The 16,524-nt window shown below is 45.3% G+C and overlaps 1 protein-coding gene across 3 annotated transcripts in view; it reads right to left on the bottom strand.

Moving 5' to 3' along the window:
- KDM4A (lysine demethylase 4A) overlaps positions 1-7,587 on the bottom strand; it is a 43,938-nt gene extending 36,351 nt beyond the window's left edge. Inside the window, exons 1-4 of one of the 3 annotated variants that reach the window (XM_045799767.2) lie at positions 7,495-7,587; positions 4,421-4,597; positions 3,623-3,798; positions 1,072-1,186 (exon numbers count right to left, since the gene is read on the bottom strand). In XM_045799767.2, coding sequence (XP_045655723.1) covers positions 1,072-1,186; positions 3,623-3,798; positions 4,421-4,558 — 429 coding nt within the window. In that variant the 5' untranslated portion in view covers positions 4,559-4,597; positions 7,495-7,587. Of the gene's footprint in view, positions 1-1,071; positions 1,187-3,622; positions 3,799-4,420; positions 4,598-7,136; positions 7,325-7,430 lie in introns of those variants that run through there. The other 2 variants (XM_045799766.2, XM_045799765.2) reach the window with 2 other exon arrangements.
- Between the last annotated feature and the right edge of the window lie 8,937 nt (positions 7,588-16,524).

Raw genomic sequence — 16,524 nt, 5'->3', positions numbered from 1 at the left:
CTCTTCACAGCCATTGCTAGAATGTACGCCATTAGACCTCCAAAGGGCAAATAGCACTTGGTAAAGAAAACCAGTAAATGAAAGATGAATCAGGAGGGAACAGCCAGACTCCTGTTCTCAACCCCAGGAGGAAGAGTTTGATCTGAAGCTAAAGAAACTTATATCCAAACAGGAAAGAATCTTAAACCACCAAAAATACAACATGGGAATTAACTGTCCCAATTTGTGACTGTTTAACCCCAATTTCTACTGGGCAGTGTCTTGTAAAGTCTACAATGTCACCCAAATCCTAAATTGTAATGGTCTGCTAGGAGCCCACCTCTTATAAATCCATTCTGGATTACTGTGCCCGGCTTTTGCACCTTCCCATCCCAGACCCTTACAGTATCTTCCTGCCATTTACATCTGTAAGTTTCACTTTCCACCACTCAAAAAATTGTCATCAACAAGCCTGGGATCTACTTAAACCCATTCCTTCCAATAATTCATGAAAACATTAATCTGAGCGACAATCTCTGCAACACCGTACAGATGTTTTAATCATCCAAAAACCGTCCCAAATATTCCTTCCTTAAACTGCATCTAACGCTGTTCTTTCTGCCGAAAAACACTACACCCCAATCCAATGCAATTTGTTATAATAGCTTCTGCTAAAGAATCTCGTTTGAGGGTTCTGAAAATCTAAATATGTTTCTCTTCTTAAATATATACCCCTTTCACTAGATTAGTCAGTGATCTTTGTTCTGCAGGAAGCACATGCCTCCCCCCCAACATTTTCATTAACTGTGATCCCACCCTTTCAAGAACTCATCAGCTACCACCCACAGACTATTCTAACAGCCCTTGCAAAGAACACCACATCACCCAATTCACATGTAGAGTGGGAGAAATAAAATTCAGTCACATGCAAAAATACCCACAATTAAGGGAGCACAGCGCATCAGCTGGTGGTGGATAGTTCCTTATTCAACCACTCATTGAGCAAGCAGCTTTTAGGTGCCTACTATGTGCTGGGCAGATAAAAATGGTATTAAATTACAAAAAACCACTGCTGTTTCCGGTGGGTCTCACCTTTTCATAGAGAGTGCCATTCACATCTGCACCATAGATTGGGGGATTGAATGTGAGATTTTTCCAGTATTTCCGTTCAAGCTCTTCAAACTCACTATAGCGTGGTGTACAGTACCTTTCAAAAGTAAACAAAGTATTAACCACTTACCAGGACTAAATTCTTTAGGCATTATGAACAGCACAAGACACAATCCCCTGTTCTAGGGACAGCAAGACATTTCAGACGAACAAGACGTAACTTTGGCCATCAAGGCTCCAATACACAGTAACTTCCTCAACATCCCTTCTAAGAGCTCTAGGCCTAAGGAAGGTCAGGTACATGAAGATGTTAAGCTCACCTTCCATAAGAGGCATGATACCCTCAATGCTTTCAAGAAACCACTAAAACTACACCATGCAGCCGTCAGGAGTGGCCTTGCCACCCAGGGAGAAAATAGGCTTACAAATGTGTGAGAACCGAGAACGCAAATCCCTACATATCCACAGACAACGAAAACCTGGCAGCACGTGGAGAGCGGAGGCCGCAGAACAGCATTCACTTCCCTGCACTCTATAAAGGAAATGGCTCCAAGAGGGCTCATCTGTACCGTCACTGCCGCACTCGCAGCACCCTAGGCAGAGCTACATCAACAAACCATCACAACTAAAAACAAAGCAGTCTGGGTTTTGTTTTGTGTTCTTTTTTTTTTAAAGTACTCTGGGCGCCTGGGTGGCTCAGTTGGTTAAGTGCCTGCCTTAGGCTCAGGTCACGATCCCAGGGTCCTGGGGTCGAGCCCCGAATCAGGCTCTCTGCTCCTCAAGGAGTCTGCTTCTCCCTCTCCCTGCCGCTCCCCCTGCTCGTGTGCACGTGCTCTCTATTAAATAAATAAAAATAAATAAAATCTTTTTTAAAAGATGCTTTAAAAAAAACGGAAAAAGATATTTTTAGAATAATATGTACATTGAACAAGTACTTAAAAATGCACATTACGACTCAAATGGCAAAAAAAAATATGATGAATGGATAGCGTGGAAGCAAAGACCCAAAACAAACTGTGTGAAGACAATAGGATGAGTGGAAAAAAATCTTACTTTAAATATGGCCTTACATTTTAATGTCAACCTATTGAATAATAAAGTTCAGGACTCTTAAATTCCCTTTGAAATATAAGTAACTTGTCCACCTCCAACTGATCTGCTTTATAAATTTAGATTTTTACCAACTGCTGGGTTTTCTTAAAGTTGGCTGACCACGAACACAGAAATCAAGGGTAAGATTTTGTTGCACTTCAGATGAAGGGGAAAGGCACAGGACTGGCTACTTGAAAAAGAGGCATTCTGAAAGAAAAGGCCTTCCATATGTTGAGAGGAGAAATCAGACACAGGAGACTGAGGCCTCTGGCGGAGCCCCATGTGAGCCAGAAGGCAGGCGAGCCTGGCCCCAGCGCATAGCTAAAAACCAGACATAAAGGATGGCACAGCCTTTCATCTGCAGAGCATGTCACACTTCTTCAACATGCTCTTACATAAATTCGCTCTTTAGACAGCAGGTTGATCAGCGATACAGATGTTTTAAGAGTTAAGCTGTCAATAAAACTAGAAAATCACATTTTGAATTGTGGTAAGGCAAAGGAAAAGGGGGCAAAGCATACAACAAGATCTGCTGTGAGAAAGAGCAATCATAAAGCCACGAGTGGTGCCCCCGGAAGCGTTAAGACCGGCGAGCCACACATCCAGTGCTGGACTCGTCCACAGCAAAGACACAAGCTAATACGTCTGACTGGCTGAAATCAAGACACGTACAGATCAAAAAGGCACAGGAGTAAAAGCAAGAGAAAAGGAAGGAATCCCTTGTGGACACTCAAAATTAAGGAGTAACATGGGAAGGGAGAAGGTCCAAGAAAGAGGATTAAGAAGGAGCAGTCAAGAGCTCAAGAGGGAACCACAAAATCATTCTCTGTAAATCTAAGGTCCAATAAAAGCTAAATATGAAAAACAACAGAGAAGAAACCATGGAAAACAGGGGGCTACACAAAGACGTGTCTAACAGGTAAGAATGTACGGATGAAGAACAGAGGCAAAGAAAACAGCAACCAGCATGGCGTTTATTCATACTTTGTTATGTCAAAATGGAAAGGAGACAGCAGCTGGATGGGTAGTGAGGAGTTTGAGCAAGATAAAAGACAGAAGGACCCAGAAGGAAAAGAAGAAACTATTAGGGCCTCTTCTCGGTAAGCAGGTGTTATCAACACATCTGGGAAAAACTCCTTTTGAACCAACTCCCAACCTTCTCCTTTGCAACTCTGCAATTTACCAAGGTCAGAGAATGATTCTGCTTCTGATGGAAGAACAATGGGATTACTTAGGTAAGAATATGGATGTGTTTAGACTGTGTTAGACATAGTACTGAGAGTCGTAAGGATGCTTCCATAAAAAGAGCAGAAGGGGAGACGGCTAGGGCTGAGGAAAGCATCCCGCAGTGGCACAGCAGCAGTGTTAGGAGACAGCTATGAGGATGAGACGTTAGCTCCTAGACACTACGGTGGGTGGGAATGGACAGGTTTTCACTCACTTATCACTATTGGCTATCTTGCGGAACTCGCGAACAGTCATGGCTTTCTTCTGTATGTTGTACTGAGTGAAGAGGCCAGACTGCCCGGTCACCAGCTGCTGGATGGGGGCAGGAATGACCAGATCATCAATATCATCATAGGATGCTCGTGGCTTCCACTCCTTTGGAGGAACGACCTGTAGGGAACACAAGAAACAAAGAGATAAGAATCCTGGCAAGCTGATCACAGTCCAGATGTGGGTAAGCTGCTATCCAACCAGTCAATTTTACTATAAAGAGACTGACTTAACCACGCTCACCCAAATATAGCAAGTCTCACTGCTATACACTGGGCATACCGTCCAGCTGCCTCCCTGCAATGACCAAAGGTAAGTAACACTCATTCTCAGCTCAGTATCTTATCTGGACACCAAGACAGGAGGCTAAAGAGTTGATTCTCTAACAGAAAGTGCACATGAAGAGCCAACTTGCTCTTGGCGTGCCGGACGAGACCGAAATGAGAACAAGAGAAGGCGGAAGGTAGAAGCCCTCGGTGACAGGTCAAAACACTAAAGCACCCATCTCTACCATGAGGATGGAAGCAGCACAGCTGGCAGACTGGGACACTGGCTCTTTACCTCCCTTTAAAGACTCCAAGCAGCTCTCCTCCTACCTGTTTCTTTGGATGTTAACGAAAGGAATTAACTTGCAAATAGGACAGTATATACTCAACACCAGCCTGACTTTCATTACCCATTTAGGAAAAATTCCTGCTGCCCTGTCACAAAAGCCATGTAGAACCACCCCACCCACCCTCACCTTGGCCAGCCCAGCGCGATGAGCTCCTTGGGATTCAATGTAGGCCATGTATCGACTGAAGTTTCGGAACTCCTCCATGGTTGGGTAAAAGGTCATTATCCGAGCACTGGGATTCAGAGTTTCAGATTCAGAAGCCATCTTCCCTCCTTTTTGAGGTCACTTTGGTCAGACAGGAATCTGAAGAAATACATTAAGAACATAAAATGTAGGGGCGTCTGGGTGGCACAGCGGTTAAGCGTCTGCCTTCGGCTCAGGGCGTGATCCCAGTGTTATGGGATCGAGCCCCACATCAGGCTCTTCCGCTATGAGCCTGCTTCTTCCTCTCCCACTCCCCCTGCTTGTGTTCCCTCTCTCGCTGGCTGTCTCTATCTCTGTCGAATAAATAAATAAAATCTTAAAAAAAAAAAAGAACATAAAATGTAATTAGAATTAAATGATGGGAATGTCAGGGGGGATGGGTGAATGAGTGATGAATATTAAGGAGGCAGGGCACTTGTGATGAACACTGGGTGTTGTAAACAAGTGATGAATCACTAAATTCTACACCTGAAACTAACATTACACTGTATGCTAACTGACTGTAATTTAAATAAAACTTGAAAAAGAAAAAAAATGCTGCGAATGTCAGTGCTGAAACAGTAAAAAATATAGAAATCCTGAAGAAGCATTAAGACCTCACAGCTGGAATTTGTCTCTAGGTAGGTTATTGAAGTGAACAAAAACACAGAAAGAAAAAGGCTCTGTTTAAAAGAATCCAATGTATCAAATTTGTATATAATCAAATCTCACTTAAGTGGAGACAATGTTACGGCTAAAATTTGTTACTAGATAGCTGCCCTGCCTTTATTCTACTCCTAACTTTTCAAGTTCCTCCCTTATTTAGCTTTGGTGATTGCTGCAGGGTGTATTAAACAATGTATTACAACCAGATTTAAAAAACATCCCATGGGCTCCCCTTTAGGGCACAACTTTAAAACAGAATTCTAGATTGCTAAGGAAAGTTACTTGGCTACAAGATTACAAAGTTTAAGAGTTAAAAAGTACTCGGATACTAGTATTTCAAACCCTAAAATGAAATTGTTCTACCTAACCAAAATGTCATTTCAGCAGTATTACAGGAGGTCAAGCTAGAGACTAGTTCAACTGCACGATACGCAGAATTCAAAGGACAAATTTTAAATGGGCAATAGGGGCGCCTGGGTGGCACAGTGGTTAGGCGTCTGCCTTCGGCTCAGGGCGTGATCCCGGCATTGTGGGATCGAGCCCCACATCAGGCTCCTCCGCTATGAGCCTGCTTCTTCCTCTCCCACTCCCCCTGCTTGTGTTCCCTCTCTCGCTGGCTGTCTCTCTCTGTCAAATAAATAAATAAAATCTTTGAAAAAAAATAAAATAAAATAAATGGGCAATAAACTGGCAATACAGGGCAAACTTCAAACGGAATGGAAAAGGTGAAATACTGTGTTTCTAGATGAGGCCCGCAACTAAGTGGGTGCATCCCCATTGCCTGGTAACACCGCAGACTATTCCAACTGAGTAAGAACCAAGCACACCAGCTAAAAGGAGCCACTTTAGAAGCAAAAACACTTCCCTCCTCAACTCCCCAAACCTGGGCCCCAAAGCCATGGCAGTTCAGCTCCAAGGTTCCCTTGAGAGCTGAAGAGCTCAAAAGGGAAGCAACTGCCTCCAACCTACCAGCAACCTACTAACAGACTAGGAAGACAGCACGGCACAGAACTGTCTAAGGTAGGAGAGAAGACAAGCCTCCCTACTCACATCTCTCAAGCTTCCATTTCACCAAAAAAAGAAGTGTGTTCTTGGCCAGGCGCTTTTCATGCACCTCACCAAAACTTTACACAGCAGGTACATGGTTATCCTCGTTTTACATAGCAGGACATCTCCCCGTGTCCTGCAACGCGCTCCCAGTGCTTCTTCCATTACCCTATGCGGCCTACGTCGTAATTCCCACCTAGACTGAGCCCTCGGCAAGGGCAGATCCAAGTGTGGCGGGACCTCAGGTCTAATCAATTTTGAAGACCCTCTTTTTTAAAAATACAAAATATCTTAATTCAGTCATTTTTACAAAAACATATAATCATGTGAACACGGTGTTAGGCCCCATCAACCAGGCCTTGGAAGCCACTAACGGGGCTTCATCTGCCTCTGGACTTAGTCATCTTTGTACGCCTAGAACCTAGAACAATGCACAGCACAGAGCAGACACTGGGTAACTTGAATAACTGATTTCCTCGCCCCCACTTCAGTTGCTCATTGCCTTTCTTCAACCCTAGGATTCCCTTCCCCCAACCTATTCCCTGGGGAAAGCTCCTGTTCCCCGACTCCTTCGTTTCCCCCTTTCAGCAACAAAGCCTAGTGGTTTAAGAGCACCGGCTTCGGAATCAAAACAACTCTGAATTCAGATCCGGTCTCTGCAATTTATTAGCTGTGTGACCTTGGCAGTGTGAGTTGCTCGAGTCTCAGTTTCCTCACCTGTAAAATGGGGATCCCAACCTCCTGGCCCCGCAGGGTTGCTGTGATTAACTCAGATGATGCAAGCGAAACACTAAGCACTAGGCCCGGTACTCAGTAACTCAATAAAGGTCGCTGTTGCTAACAACCACCTCTAACTCCCGCCCCCTCCCCCCGCAGCTGCCCCCGCGGGTACCACTCCCAAGGTAGCCCCCCCCGCCCCCCCGCTCCCAAGGTCCCCGAACCTCACCGCATAGACGGCCAGCCCCTCCCGGCCCCGCCGCCTAGGCGAGTGAGGCCCGGCCGCAGGAAGAAGAAAATAAGGCCCAGTACACCCGCCTCCCTTTCCGACGTGCATTGGCCATGAGAGATTAGAAAGGACCAATCTCAGGACCCATTTTAGAAGCTCCTGTTCCCATTGGCCAAGAACCTTGCCGATCACTCACCGCTGACGGCAAGCCCCCCGCCCCTCCCCCACCGGAGCTCACGGTCACGGTTACAGCAGCAACAAACCTAAAGGATTCCAAAACTGTACGGTTCTTACCTAAAGCCCGCTGCCCCGGCAGGGGTAAGGCCTGGCTTCTGCTGTCGCCACTAACCGTACCTACCTCTTTTCCAGCCGGCGAAGGACGAAGCTCCGCCTCCTCTAGAAAGTCGGCCCCTGCGCAGCCGCACAACGTCAACCAACCTGAGGGCCGCTCTCTCTCCTCAAACAGCCAATGAGCACGCGCTGCAGTCGCCGAAAAGTCGGGGCATATCAATCTGCTCAGCCTATGAGCGCCGGGTCGGGCTGTTGCCAGGAGGAAGCGCTGTACCGCTCGGGACTGCGGCCACTGAGCATCTTGGCTGAATCGTGGGGCTGGCCAATCATAAGCAGGCTTCTGGTCGCCCGTCGCTAAACAGGCTCGAAAGAGGCGAGTGCCTAGAAATGGGACGATCGGCAAGGGTAGGGACAGTGAGATTATTGTAGGCTGTTCCTAATGAAAGGGTGGGGCAGAGTCTTCGTAGAATAAGTAGGACCCTTGCCTAAGGTGCAAGGGCGTGGGAGCCCATAGGGGCAGCTTCCGAGATCAAGCAGTTTCTGATAGGGTGACCAACTTGTCCCGTTTTGCCCGAGATTGCCTTGGTTTTGAAAACTGAAAGTCCCCTCTCATGGGAAACCTCTCATTCGCCGGCAAAATGAGACATTTCCTGAAAGGAGCAGTTCCTGGAGGGGAAAGAGCTCTGAGGGGGGATGTCCTTAGGGTCATTAAAAAGCAGTTGTTCAATGAGCGGGGATTTGGGGGTCATTACGAGCAGCTCTTGGGGCGGGGGAGAAGATCCTGGGAGTCATTAGACGTACTTCTGGAGAGTTGAGGGGGGTACCAGGAAGTCATTAGGAACTGTTCCAAAGGGGCACGGAGTCTCCCTAAGGAGCTCCCAGATTATCACGGATGACGGGCAAGGAAGCCTACAGGACGCTCTGATAGGTCCAATAGAAAAGTGGAATACTCACAACCAGAATCATTTTTTAAAATGTCCAAAATTACCCATAGATGAGTCATGGTGTAGAGCCCTCTAAAGAGCTATGAATTCAGATCTGTGTTCAAAATCCGTCATCTGAGCCTGGGTTTTCCCGTCAGTAAAATGGAAAAGATAATACCTGCCTTGAGGGGTTGTTGCAAAAAGGAGTAATATATGTTGGCAAAAGGATGATATTACCTAGAATGGCATGGAGGTAGATCAATCGTGATTTATCCCCCTAGGGCTGGGCACATGCAGCCTAAAATACATACAGACAGACAGACAGACAGACAGCCTAAAATACATACAGACAGACAGACAGACAGACACACACACACACACACACACACACACACACAAAACAAGCAAACAAAAACAGTAAAAGAGTTCTGTCTCAGAAGAGACAAGAGAATGATCATTGATCATTGGGTAGGCAACCAATAGTCTTTCACAACAATTACAAAGTTGTTCTCTCTTGACCTACTAAGATATAGATTAGCTAATAGATTATATTGGGTAGCTCAAAAAACTGTTAAGAGCCTGAAGAATCCAACTTGGAGGATACATAATGAGGAAAACCACCCCAAATCATGCCAAAGGACTCATCTACTGCTCTCCTTGCTGCTGCCACCAAACAAGACGCTACAGCCTGCCTTACGAGCTCCGCTGACCTGGGCATAGATACAGTTGCTAGTACTGTGGTCACTACCGCCTACTCTGGGAATTTGATCTTGCTACATTTCCAGCTGCTGCCAAAGAGGATTTTCCAAGATCGCCGCTACTTTGTATCACCAGCTTCCAATTGGTGTGTGCACCTGATAGTTGAAGCCTAGGTCAGGCTCTCTTGACATCCTCCCATTTCCCTGATAAGTTTATCTTAGTCACCTTTTTAAGCTCATCTTTCCTGTACCCCCCCTTAAATGTTGATATTCATAGCAAAACTAATCATGGTAAAAGAAGCCAAAGGTGGGGTTACCTTTGGGTGGGGGACAGGGAATGATGGGGGTTAGCATAAAGAATGCTTCTGGAGGAAAATAAAAGCTTCTGGAGTATTAGGGTGTTAGAAATGCATTTTTGGGGGGGGAGGCTGGGGGGTTGGTTTTGCTTGTTTGGTTTAGGAATGTTCTGTTTTTTGATCTGGTTGGTGGTTATTACACTGGTGTGTTCACATTTTAAATTTTCATTGAGCTGTATACTTACAAGTTGTCTATAACATTCAATGTATATGATACCTTAATTTTTTAAAAGATTAATTTATTTATTTTAGGGGGTAGGGGCATTTGGAGAGGGAGTGAGAGTCCCAAGGAGACTTCACACTGAACACAGAGCCCAATTCAGGGCTTGATCCCACAACCCTGAGATCACGACCGGTGCTGAAACAGGAATCAGGCGTGTAACCGACTGAGCCACCCAGGTGCCCCATAATACGTTAATTTTTTTAATTACGAAACTAATTTTTTTAAGATTTTATTTATTTGAGAGAGAGAGGGCACAGAGCGAGAGAGAGAAAGAGAGCGAGTGAGCACAAGCAGGGGGAGGGGCAGAGGTTGAGAAGCATACTCCCCACTGAGCAGGGAGCCGGATGTGGAGCTCAAACCGAGGATGCTGGGATCATGACCTGAGCTGAAGGCAGACGCTTAACCGACTGAGTGACCGGGGTGTCCCAAAATTTTTAATTTAAAGAACTGAAAATAGGTCGATGTCCTCATGGTGCTCTGTCTTTGGCCCTCTTCTCTCATCCTACAAACTCTCCTTAGGTGTTTCTCATTTCACAAATCACTAGCACAATGACCTGGGGCAAGTTACTTAACTTCTCTAATCCTCAATTATAACTAAAATTGGAACGGTACTTCCCTTTCTTGGCTGTGAGAGCTGAATGAGATAATGCAGGTAAAGTACTTAGAATTGGCATGTATTAAGTGCTCCGTAAATGTTAGCTGTGGAATGGAGGATGGTGGTGGTGGTAATAATACAAAAGCACTTCACAGAAAGCCTGAAACAAGACCTCAAAACACTTAAACTCTCAGGCTTCACTCATGTGCACACTGGTGACACCCATCCTGTACTCAGCACAATCTTCTCCCGTGTTCAGATCCAAACATCCTCCTATCTCTGGATCCCTCCCCCTGGATTCCTACGGGCACCTAAAACTCACATGCCCAGTAAAGAATGAATGTATGTGCCCCACACACGAGCTCCACTTTTTAGGTTTTCCATCTCAGTTCATGGGGCAGCCATCCACCCAATCGCCTGCGCCAGAGAGCGGCGTGTAACAGGGGAGTCCTTGAGGCCGTCCATTACCCCACCCTGTACAGAGGTCCACAAACAAGTGTTCCAAAGTGCCTGGATTTGTTTACATGTCCATCTTCCTCCACTAGACAAAATCTCTCAAGAGCCTCACTTCAGTCTTATTGATACTATCATTCATCATTTAGGAATGTGTTCCATTACCAGAAATAGAAAACCTTAGCAACAGTGGCTTAAATAAATACAAGGTTGTTTTTTTTTTTTTCCTCATGTGTAATAAGAAGTCTGAAGGGAGGTATTTATTGGCATTGGCTCAATGCTCAACAAAGTCACCAAAGAGACAGGCTGCTTCTACCTTTGTCTATACTTCACAACCTGGCTTTGGTCCTCAGAGGTGTGTACCTCATGGTTGTAAGGGGGCTGCTGAAGCTCCAGACATCCCATCCTCATTCATGGGGATAAGGAGGAAAGGGACTCCTCCTAGCAGACCCAGCAAAAAGTCTCCTGAAGTGGGACACCTGGCTGGCTCAGTTGGTGGAACGTCTGACTCTTGAGTTCAGGGTATTGAGTTTGAGCCCCGTGCTGTGTGTAGAGATTATTTAAAAAAAATTTTTTTTCAATAAACTTAATAAAAAAATCTTCTAGAGGGTGCCCACCTGCCAGTAATGAGAGGAACAGACCTTTCCCTGCCCTCATGGTGTTTATAATCCCGTGAGGGAGACAGATGTGAAACAGGTGTTCACATAAATAAATAACGTCACAGAAGTCTGCTTGCTACAGAGGCAAAAACCAGGAACGAACAACTTTTAGGGTGACTTGCAGCAATGGCGGTAGGATCTGAACATTAAAGTCTGTCTTTAGGGCATAAAGTTCCTGCTATCCGGCTCACCGATTCTTTCCTAGGGCTTCACTTTATCCAATATCCGGCACAGTGCCTAACACGCGGTAAGCACTACATCAGTAATAATCATGGTAATACTATTAGCTTAAAAAGTTAAATACAGGGGGTACCTGACTGGTTCAGTTGGTAGAGTACGCAACTCTTGATCTCGGGGATTGTGAGTTCGAGCCCCACATTGGGTGTAGAGTCTATTTTAGAAGAAAAAAAAGTTAACTACATTTACTTAAGATTTATTTAGTTATTTGAGAGAGTGTGCGCACATGCAGAGGAGAGGGGCAGAGAGAGAGATCCTGAGATCAGGACCTGAGCCGAAACCAAGAGCTGGATGCTTAACTGTGCCACCCAGGGGCCCCTAAAAGTTAACTGCATTTATTGAGTGCTTATTATGTTCCAGACACTATGTTAAGTGTTTTACATACACATGAATTTACACTATTATTGACATCTTTCTTTTTATAAAAACAAAAAGAATGAGGTATAATTTACATAACATAAAATCTGCCCATTTTAAGGGTATAATTTAATGATTTTTAATAAATTTACCAAGTTGTGCAACCATCACCAATCTAGTTTTAGTACATTTAGTACATTTGCATCACCTCAGTAAGACCTTGGAGTCCAGTTAAAATCACTGTCCTCACTACAGCCCCAGGCAACCATTCACCTACTTCCGTCTGTATAGATCTGCATTTTCTAGACATATAAATAGAACCATACAATATGTAGTCTTTGTCACTGGCATTTTTTTTTCTTAAGATTTTATTTTTAAGTAATCTCTACACCCAACCTGTGGCTTGAGCACAGAACCCAGGAACAAGAGACCCGCGCTCTACCAGTCAGAGTCAGGCGCCCTCTTGTTGTACCATTATTAGCTTGGATGCCATGGGAAGTTACTCAGCAGAAAGGAGGAGGGGAAGGGACAAAAGCAGGGAAGGAACGTGTTTTGTTTTGCAGAACCAACGGTTCCACGCAAGGAGACACCCAACTCGGTTTTTTACCCGATAACCCCTTGCTAGGTATGTCTTGCCTCACATGACCCAGTTTGAGATGGACTGGGGCTTCGGACCTACACTGAAGCCCCCTCCCCCACTCCCCCCTTGTCCTGAGGTTACTTTTAGCTCATTATAATACCAGGGTCTTCTCCTTTGTTTGAAATTTTCTGCCATTTTTTAAAAATTTTGTTTTCCTTCATTTTTTAAAAAAGATTTTATTTATTTGTCTGACAGAGAGAGAGCACAAGCAGGGGGAATGGCAGGCAGAGGAAGAAGCAGGCTCCCTGCTGAGCAGGGAGCCCAATGAGGGGCTCAATCCCAGGACCCTGAGATCATGACCTGAGCCGAAGGCAGACGCTTAACTGTCTGAGCCACCCAGGCATCCCTGTTTTCCTCCATTTTTTGAACATAAGATAGGTGCAGCAGCGTGTTGCCATGTTGGGAATGCACAATTGAAAGAAAAATGCTTGTGCAAGCTCCCTGACCCCGCCCCCTATTAAACGGAATAAAAAAGTCCTCTGCCAGCCCATGGGGAACTGTCTCCCCATTTCCTTACTTGTAACAAATAATAATAAGTTCTTTGCTTTCAACATTTTCTTGGGCTGTGTTCAATCTGATGCACTGCAAGGAGTGAACCCTCTGAGTTAGGTTACAGTATTGATTGACATTTGGGCTGTTTCCACTTTTTGGCTATTAGGAATAGAGCTTCTATAAACATTTATGTGCAAATCTTTGTGTTGAACATGTGTTTTCATTTCTCTTAGGCAGGTAATTAAGGGTGGAATTTCTGGTCGCAAAGAAAATTTATGTTTATCTTTTAAGAAACCACCAAACCGTTTTCCAAAATGGTTGTACCATTTCACGTTTCCATTAACAGTAGACAAGGGTCCCCATTTCTCCACATCCTTGTCAACATTTGTTATTGTCTGTCTCTCTGATTATAGCCATTCTAATGAGTGTGAAGTGCTATCTCGTTAGGGATTTAATTTGCATTTCTCTAATGATTAATGATATTGAACATCTTTTCATATGCTTATTAGCCATTCATACATCTTCTCTGGTGAAATATCCATTTAAATCTTTTGTCCATTTTTTAATCGAATTGTCTTTATATTGAGTTGTAAGAGTTCTTTATATATTCTGGATACAAGTCCTTTATCAGATACTTCATAAATATTTCCCCTCACTCTGTGGCTTGTCTTTTCATTTTAATAGTGTCTTTTGAAGCACAGATGTTTTTAATTTTGACAAAGTCTAATTGTATCGAAAAAAATTTTTTAACGAATTGTGCTTTTGGTGCGTTGACATTAACATGTATATAGTTCTGCTCTGCCTGCAAAATACATCCGAATCCAGCACTTCCCTCCACTTTGCTGCCGCCAGCCTGGGCCAAGCCACCATCATCCGTAGCCTGATAGGTGCTTCTCCCCGCTTCTGTCCCTGCCCTTTACGGTCTCCCCAACACAGCCGACAGAGTGATTCTTTAATACTAGAAGCCAGATCACGTTTCTCCTCCTCCTAAAAACATCAAATGATAGCCGGTCGCCAAGTCCTTTGACAGCCTACAACCTTCCCCTACCCCCATTCCTGTCTAACTGCTCTTTCTCTCCCAGGTGTTAATGGCCTCCTCCTTCACCTCCTTCACAGCCTTGCTGACCTGTCACCTCCTCAGTGAAGCCTTCCCTGACCACCACTATATGCTTTATTTCTTTTTCTATCAACTCTCCCCATTAGAATGTCTGCTCCGTGAAGGTGGGGCTCTATGTTTTGCTTACCACTATCCTGAGCCCCACCCCTTTCTGCTAAATATTCATTGAGTGAATGAATTTCATCCTCCTAATGAACTTTGGAAGAAGGCATTATGACTGTCCCCATTTTATAGCCGAGGGAATTAGGATGCTGGGAGTTTCAGTAACTTCAACCCTGGGCTGAAGGGTATTTGTTGAATAAAGGATTGAGTGATGAACCGAATGAGTAAACAATCAGGAAGGACTGTTTGTATGCTAATGATGCTTTTGGTCTTCACCTCTGGGTCAGTCTTATTCCAACCTTTGCCTGTGGGCACTAGCTGCTAAACTTAACTATTTCTCTCTGGAGCTTTGGAGGCTCTGGGCAAAGGGCCTGACACTAACTGCTCAGAAAAGCAGCCTTGCTCCCGCTCCCGTAAACAACAGGGGGGACGCGTAGACTCGGCCAGACCTGCTCGGCCCGGTTCGTTGGGGGCGGGACTTGAGGCTCTGCGGCCAGGTCAGTCCCCGCAAATAAAAAGAGAATTCGGCCTTGCAGACAAGGGCAAGTTGGAAGACCGGGGCCTTGTAGCCTATGAAATATAAAAATACAAATACAAAAATGCTTCGAGGCAGACACACACATGCCCAGAAATACACCCCGGATTCCTCCGTTTAATAAAAACGTAATTTTTCTTCCTAGCCCTGGCTTATCTTCCTGCTCTGCAGAGGATGGCTGAGTGTTAGAGGCAAAGGCACAAAGAGCCCTGGTGAGCGGCAGCAACGGGCGCCCCAGGGGCCACTTGCATTGAGCCCTTTATTCGTTGCTTCCACCAACTGTTCTATTTGGGTTTTGTTTGGTTTTGTTTTGTTTTGGTCTCAGGCACCAACATGGCTTCATCTCAAGGCCAAATCCCACCCATTCTTCAAGGTGTGACTCAAATCCCACCCATTTGTGCGTACTTTTATTTACAGATTTTTTTAAAATAAGCACCAATTTTGTGCTGATTCTAGGGACCCAAAGATGAAGACAACTCTAATTGTCCGCCGGGACTATTACAGGCATCTCAAACTCAACAAAAGCAAACTCTTGGTTCTCCCGTCAGCGCACTCCTCCTCAGTGTTCTCCGTCTCAGAAAAGGCACCGTATTCATCCAGGTGTCCAGGCACTCTCGCCTCTTCTCCTACAGCCCACATTCAATCCTACCGACCTTACTTTCAAAACTATATCCCACATCCCCCTTCTTCTTCCCTTGCTTCTCACTACCATCCCACGTCAAGCCACACCAGCGTTTACCTGGACCGCTATAACCATTGCCCCATCTGTTCTCCAAATGGCAGCCAAAGTGATCTTTCCAGAAAGCAAGTCTGAATTCACCACTCTATTGAAAACATTTAAATCTTCCCAAGTCCCTTGCCTTGGCCGACCAGGCCCTGAGTGATTTAGCCCCTACCCACTCTCCCCCCAACCCGGCACCACTCTGGGGTTCTCTGGGCTTCATGCTGGCCTTTGTCCTGTTTTTCTAAAGCACTCCTCCCAGGAGCTGTGCTCCCTCCCGCCCCAGGGCCTTTGCTGAAGATCATATATTACAGAACCCTTTCTGAGTCCCACGCCGGTCCCGTGCTGCTTTCAATGCATTTGGTGCTTTGCCCACAGAGCATCTAGGAGCAGAGCACCTGGGAGAGTTTGTAATTACGTGTGTACATAAGATTTCTGGGACCGATGTCTGCGTCCTCCAGACTAAGCCTCTAAGGGGAGGGTTTTGTTTTCCACCACTGAATCCCATTACTCTGTACAAAGCCTGGCTCAGGTAACACTCCTGGAATATTATTTGTGGAAGGAATATGGATTGCAATTTGTATAGTAGTCACGCATTCAGGCTCGGGGGTCACACAGATCTAGGTTTATATCTAGGTTCTGCTCCCTTCCTGACTTAGGGTGACCTCTGTGAATCTTAGTCTCCAGCTGCAAAAGGAGATAATATACAACCGACTATACAGGGCTGTTGGGATTAAATTTTAGCAGCACACAGGGTGGCTGGCTGGCTCAGTGGGTGGAGCGCGGATGGTGCCTGATCTCGGGGTTGTGAGTTCAAGCCCCATGTTGGGCATGGAGCCTACTGTAAAAAATAAACAAAAATAGAAATTTTAACAACCCAGGTAGAGCGCTTGTCAATTTAAGTGATTGGCAAGCATCGCTACAGCACGTCGTAATTGTGCACCGTGTTTGCTGGATTTAAGTCTTCAGGACCACACGGAGACTCAGAT

The sequence above is a fragment of the Ursus americanus genome, chromosome 12 (genome assembly GCF_024610735.1).
Source record: "Ursus americanus isolate L20-20 chromosome 12, mUrsAme1.1.p, whole genome shotgun sequence".
In the NCBI taxonomy this organism is placed as follows: Eukaryota; Metazoa; Chordata; class Mammalia; order Carnivora; family Ursidae; genus Ursus; species Ursus americanus.
This window is presented reverse-complemented; position numbering and strand designations above follow the sequence as displayed.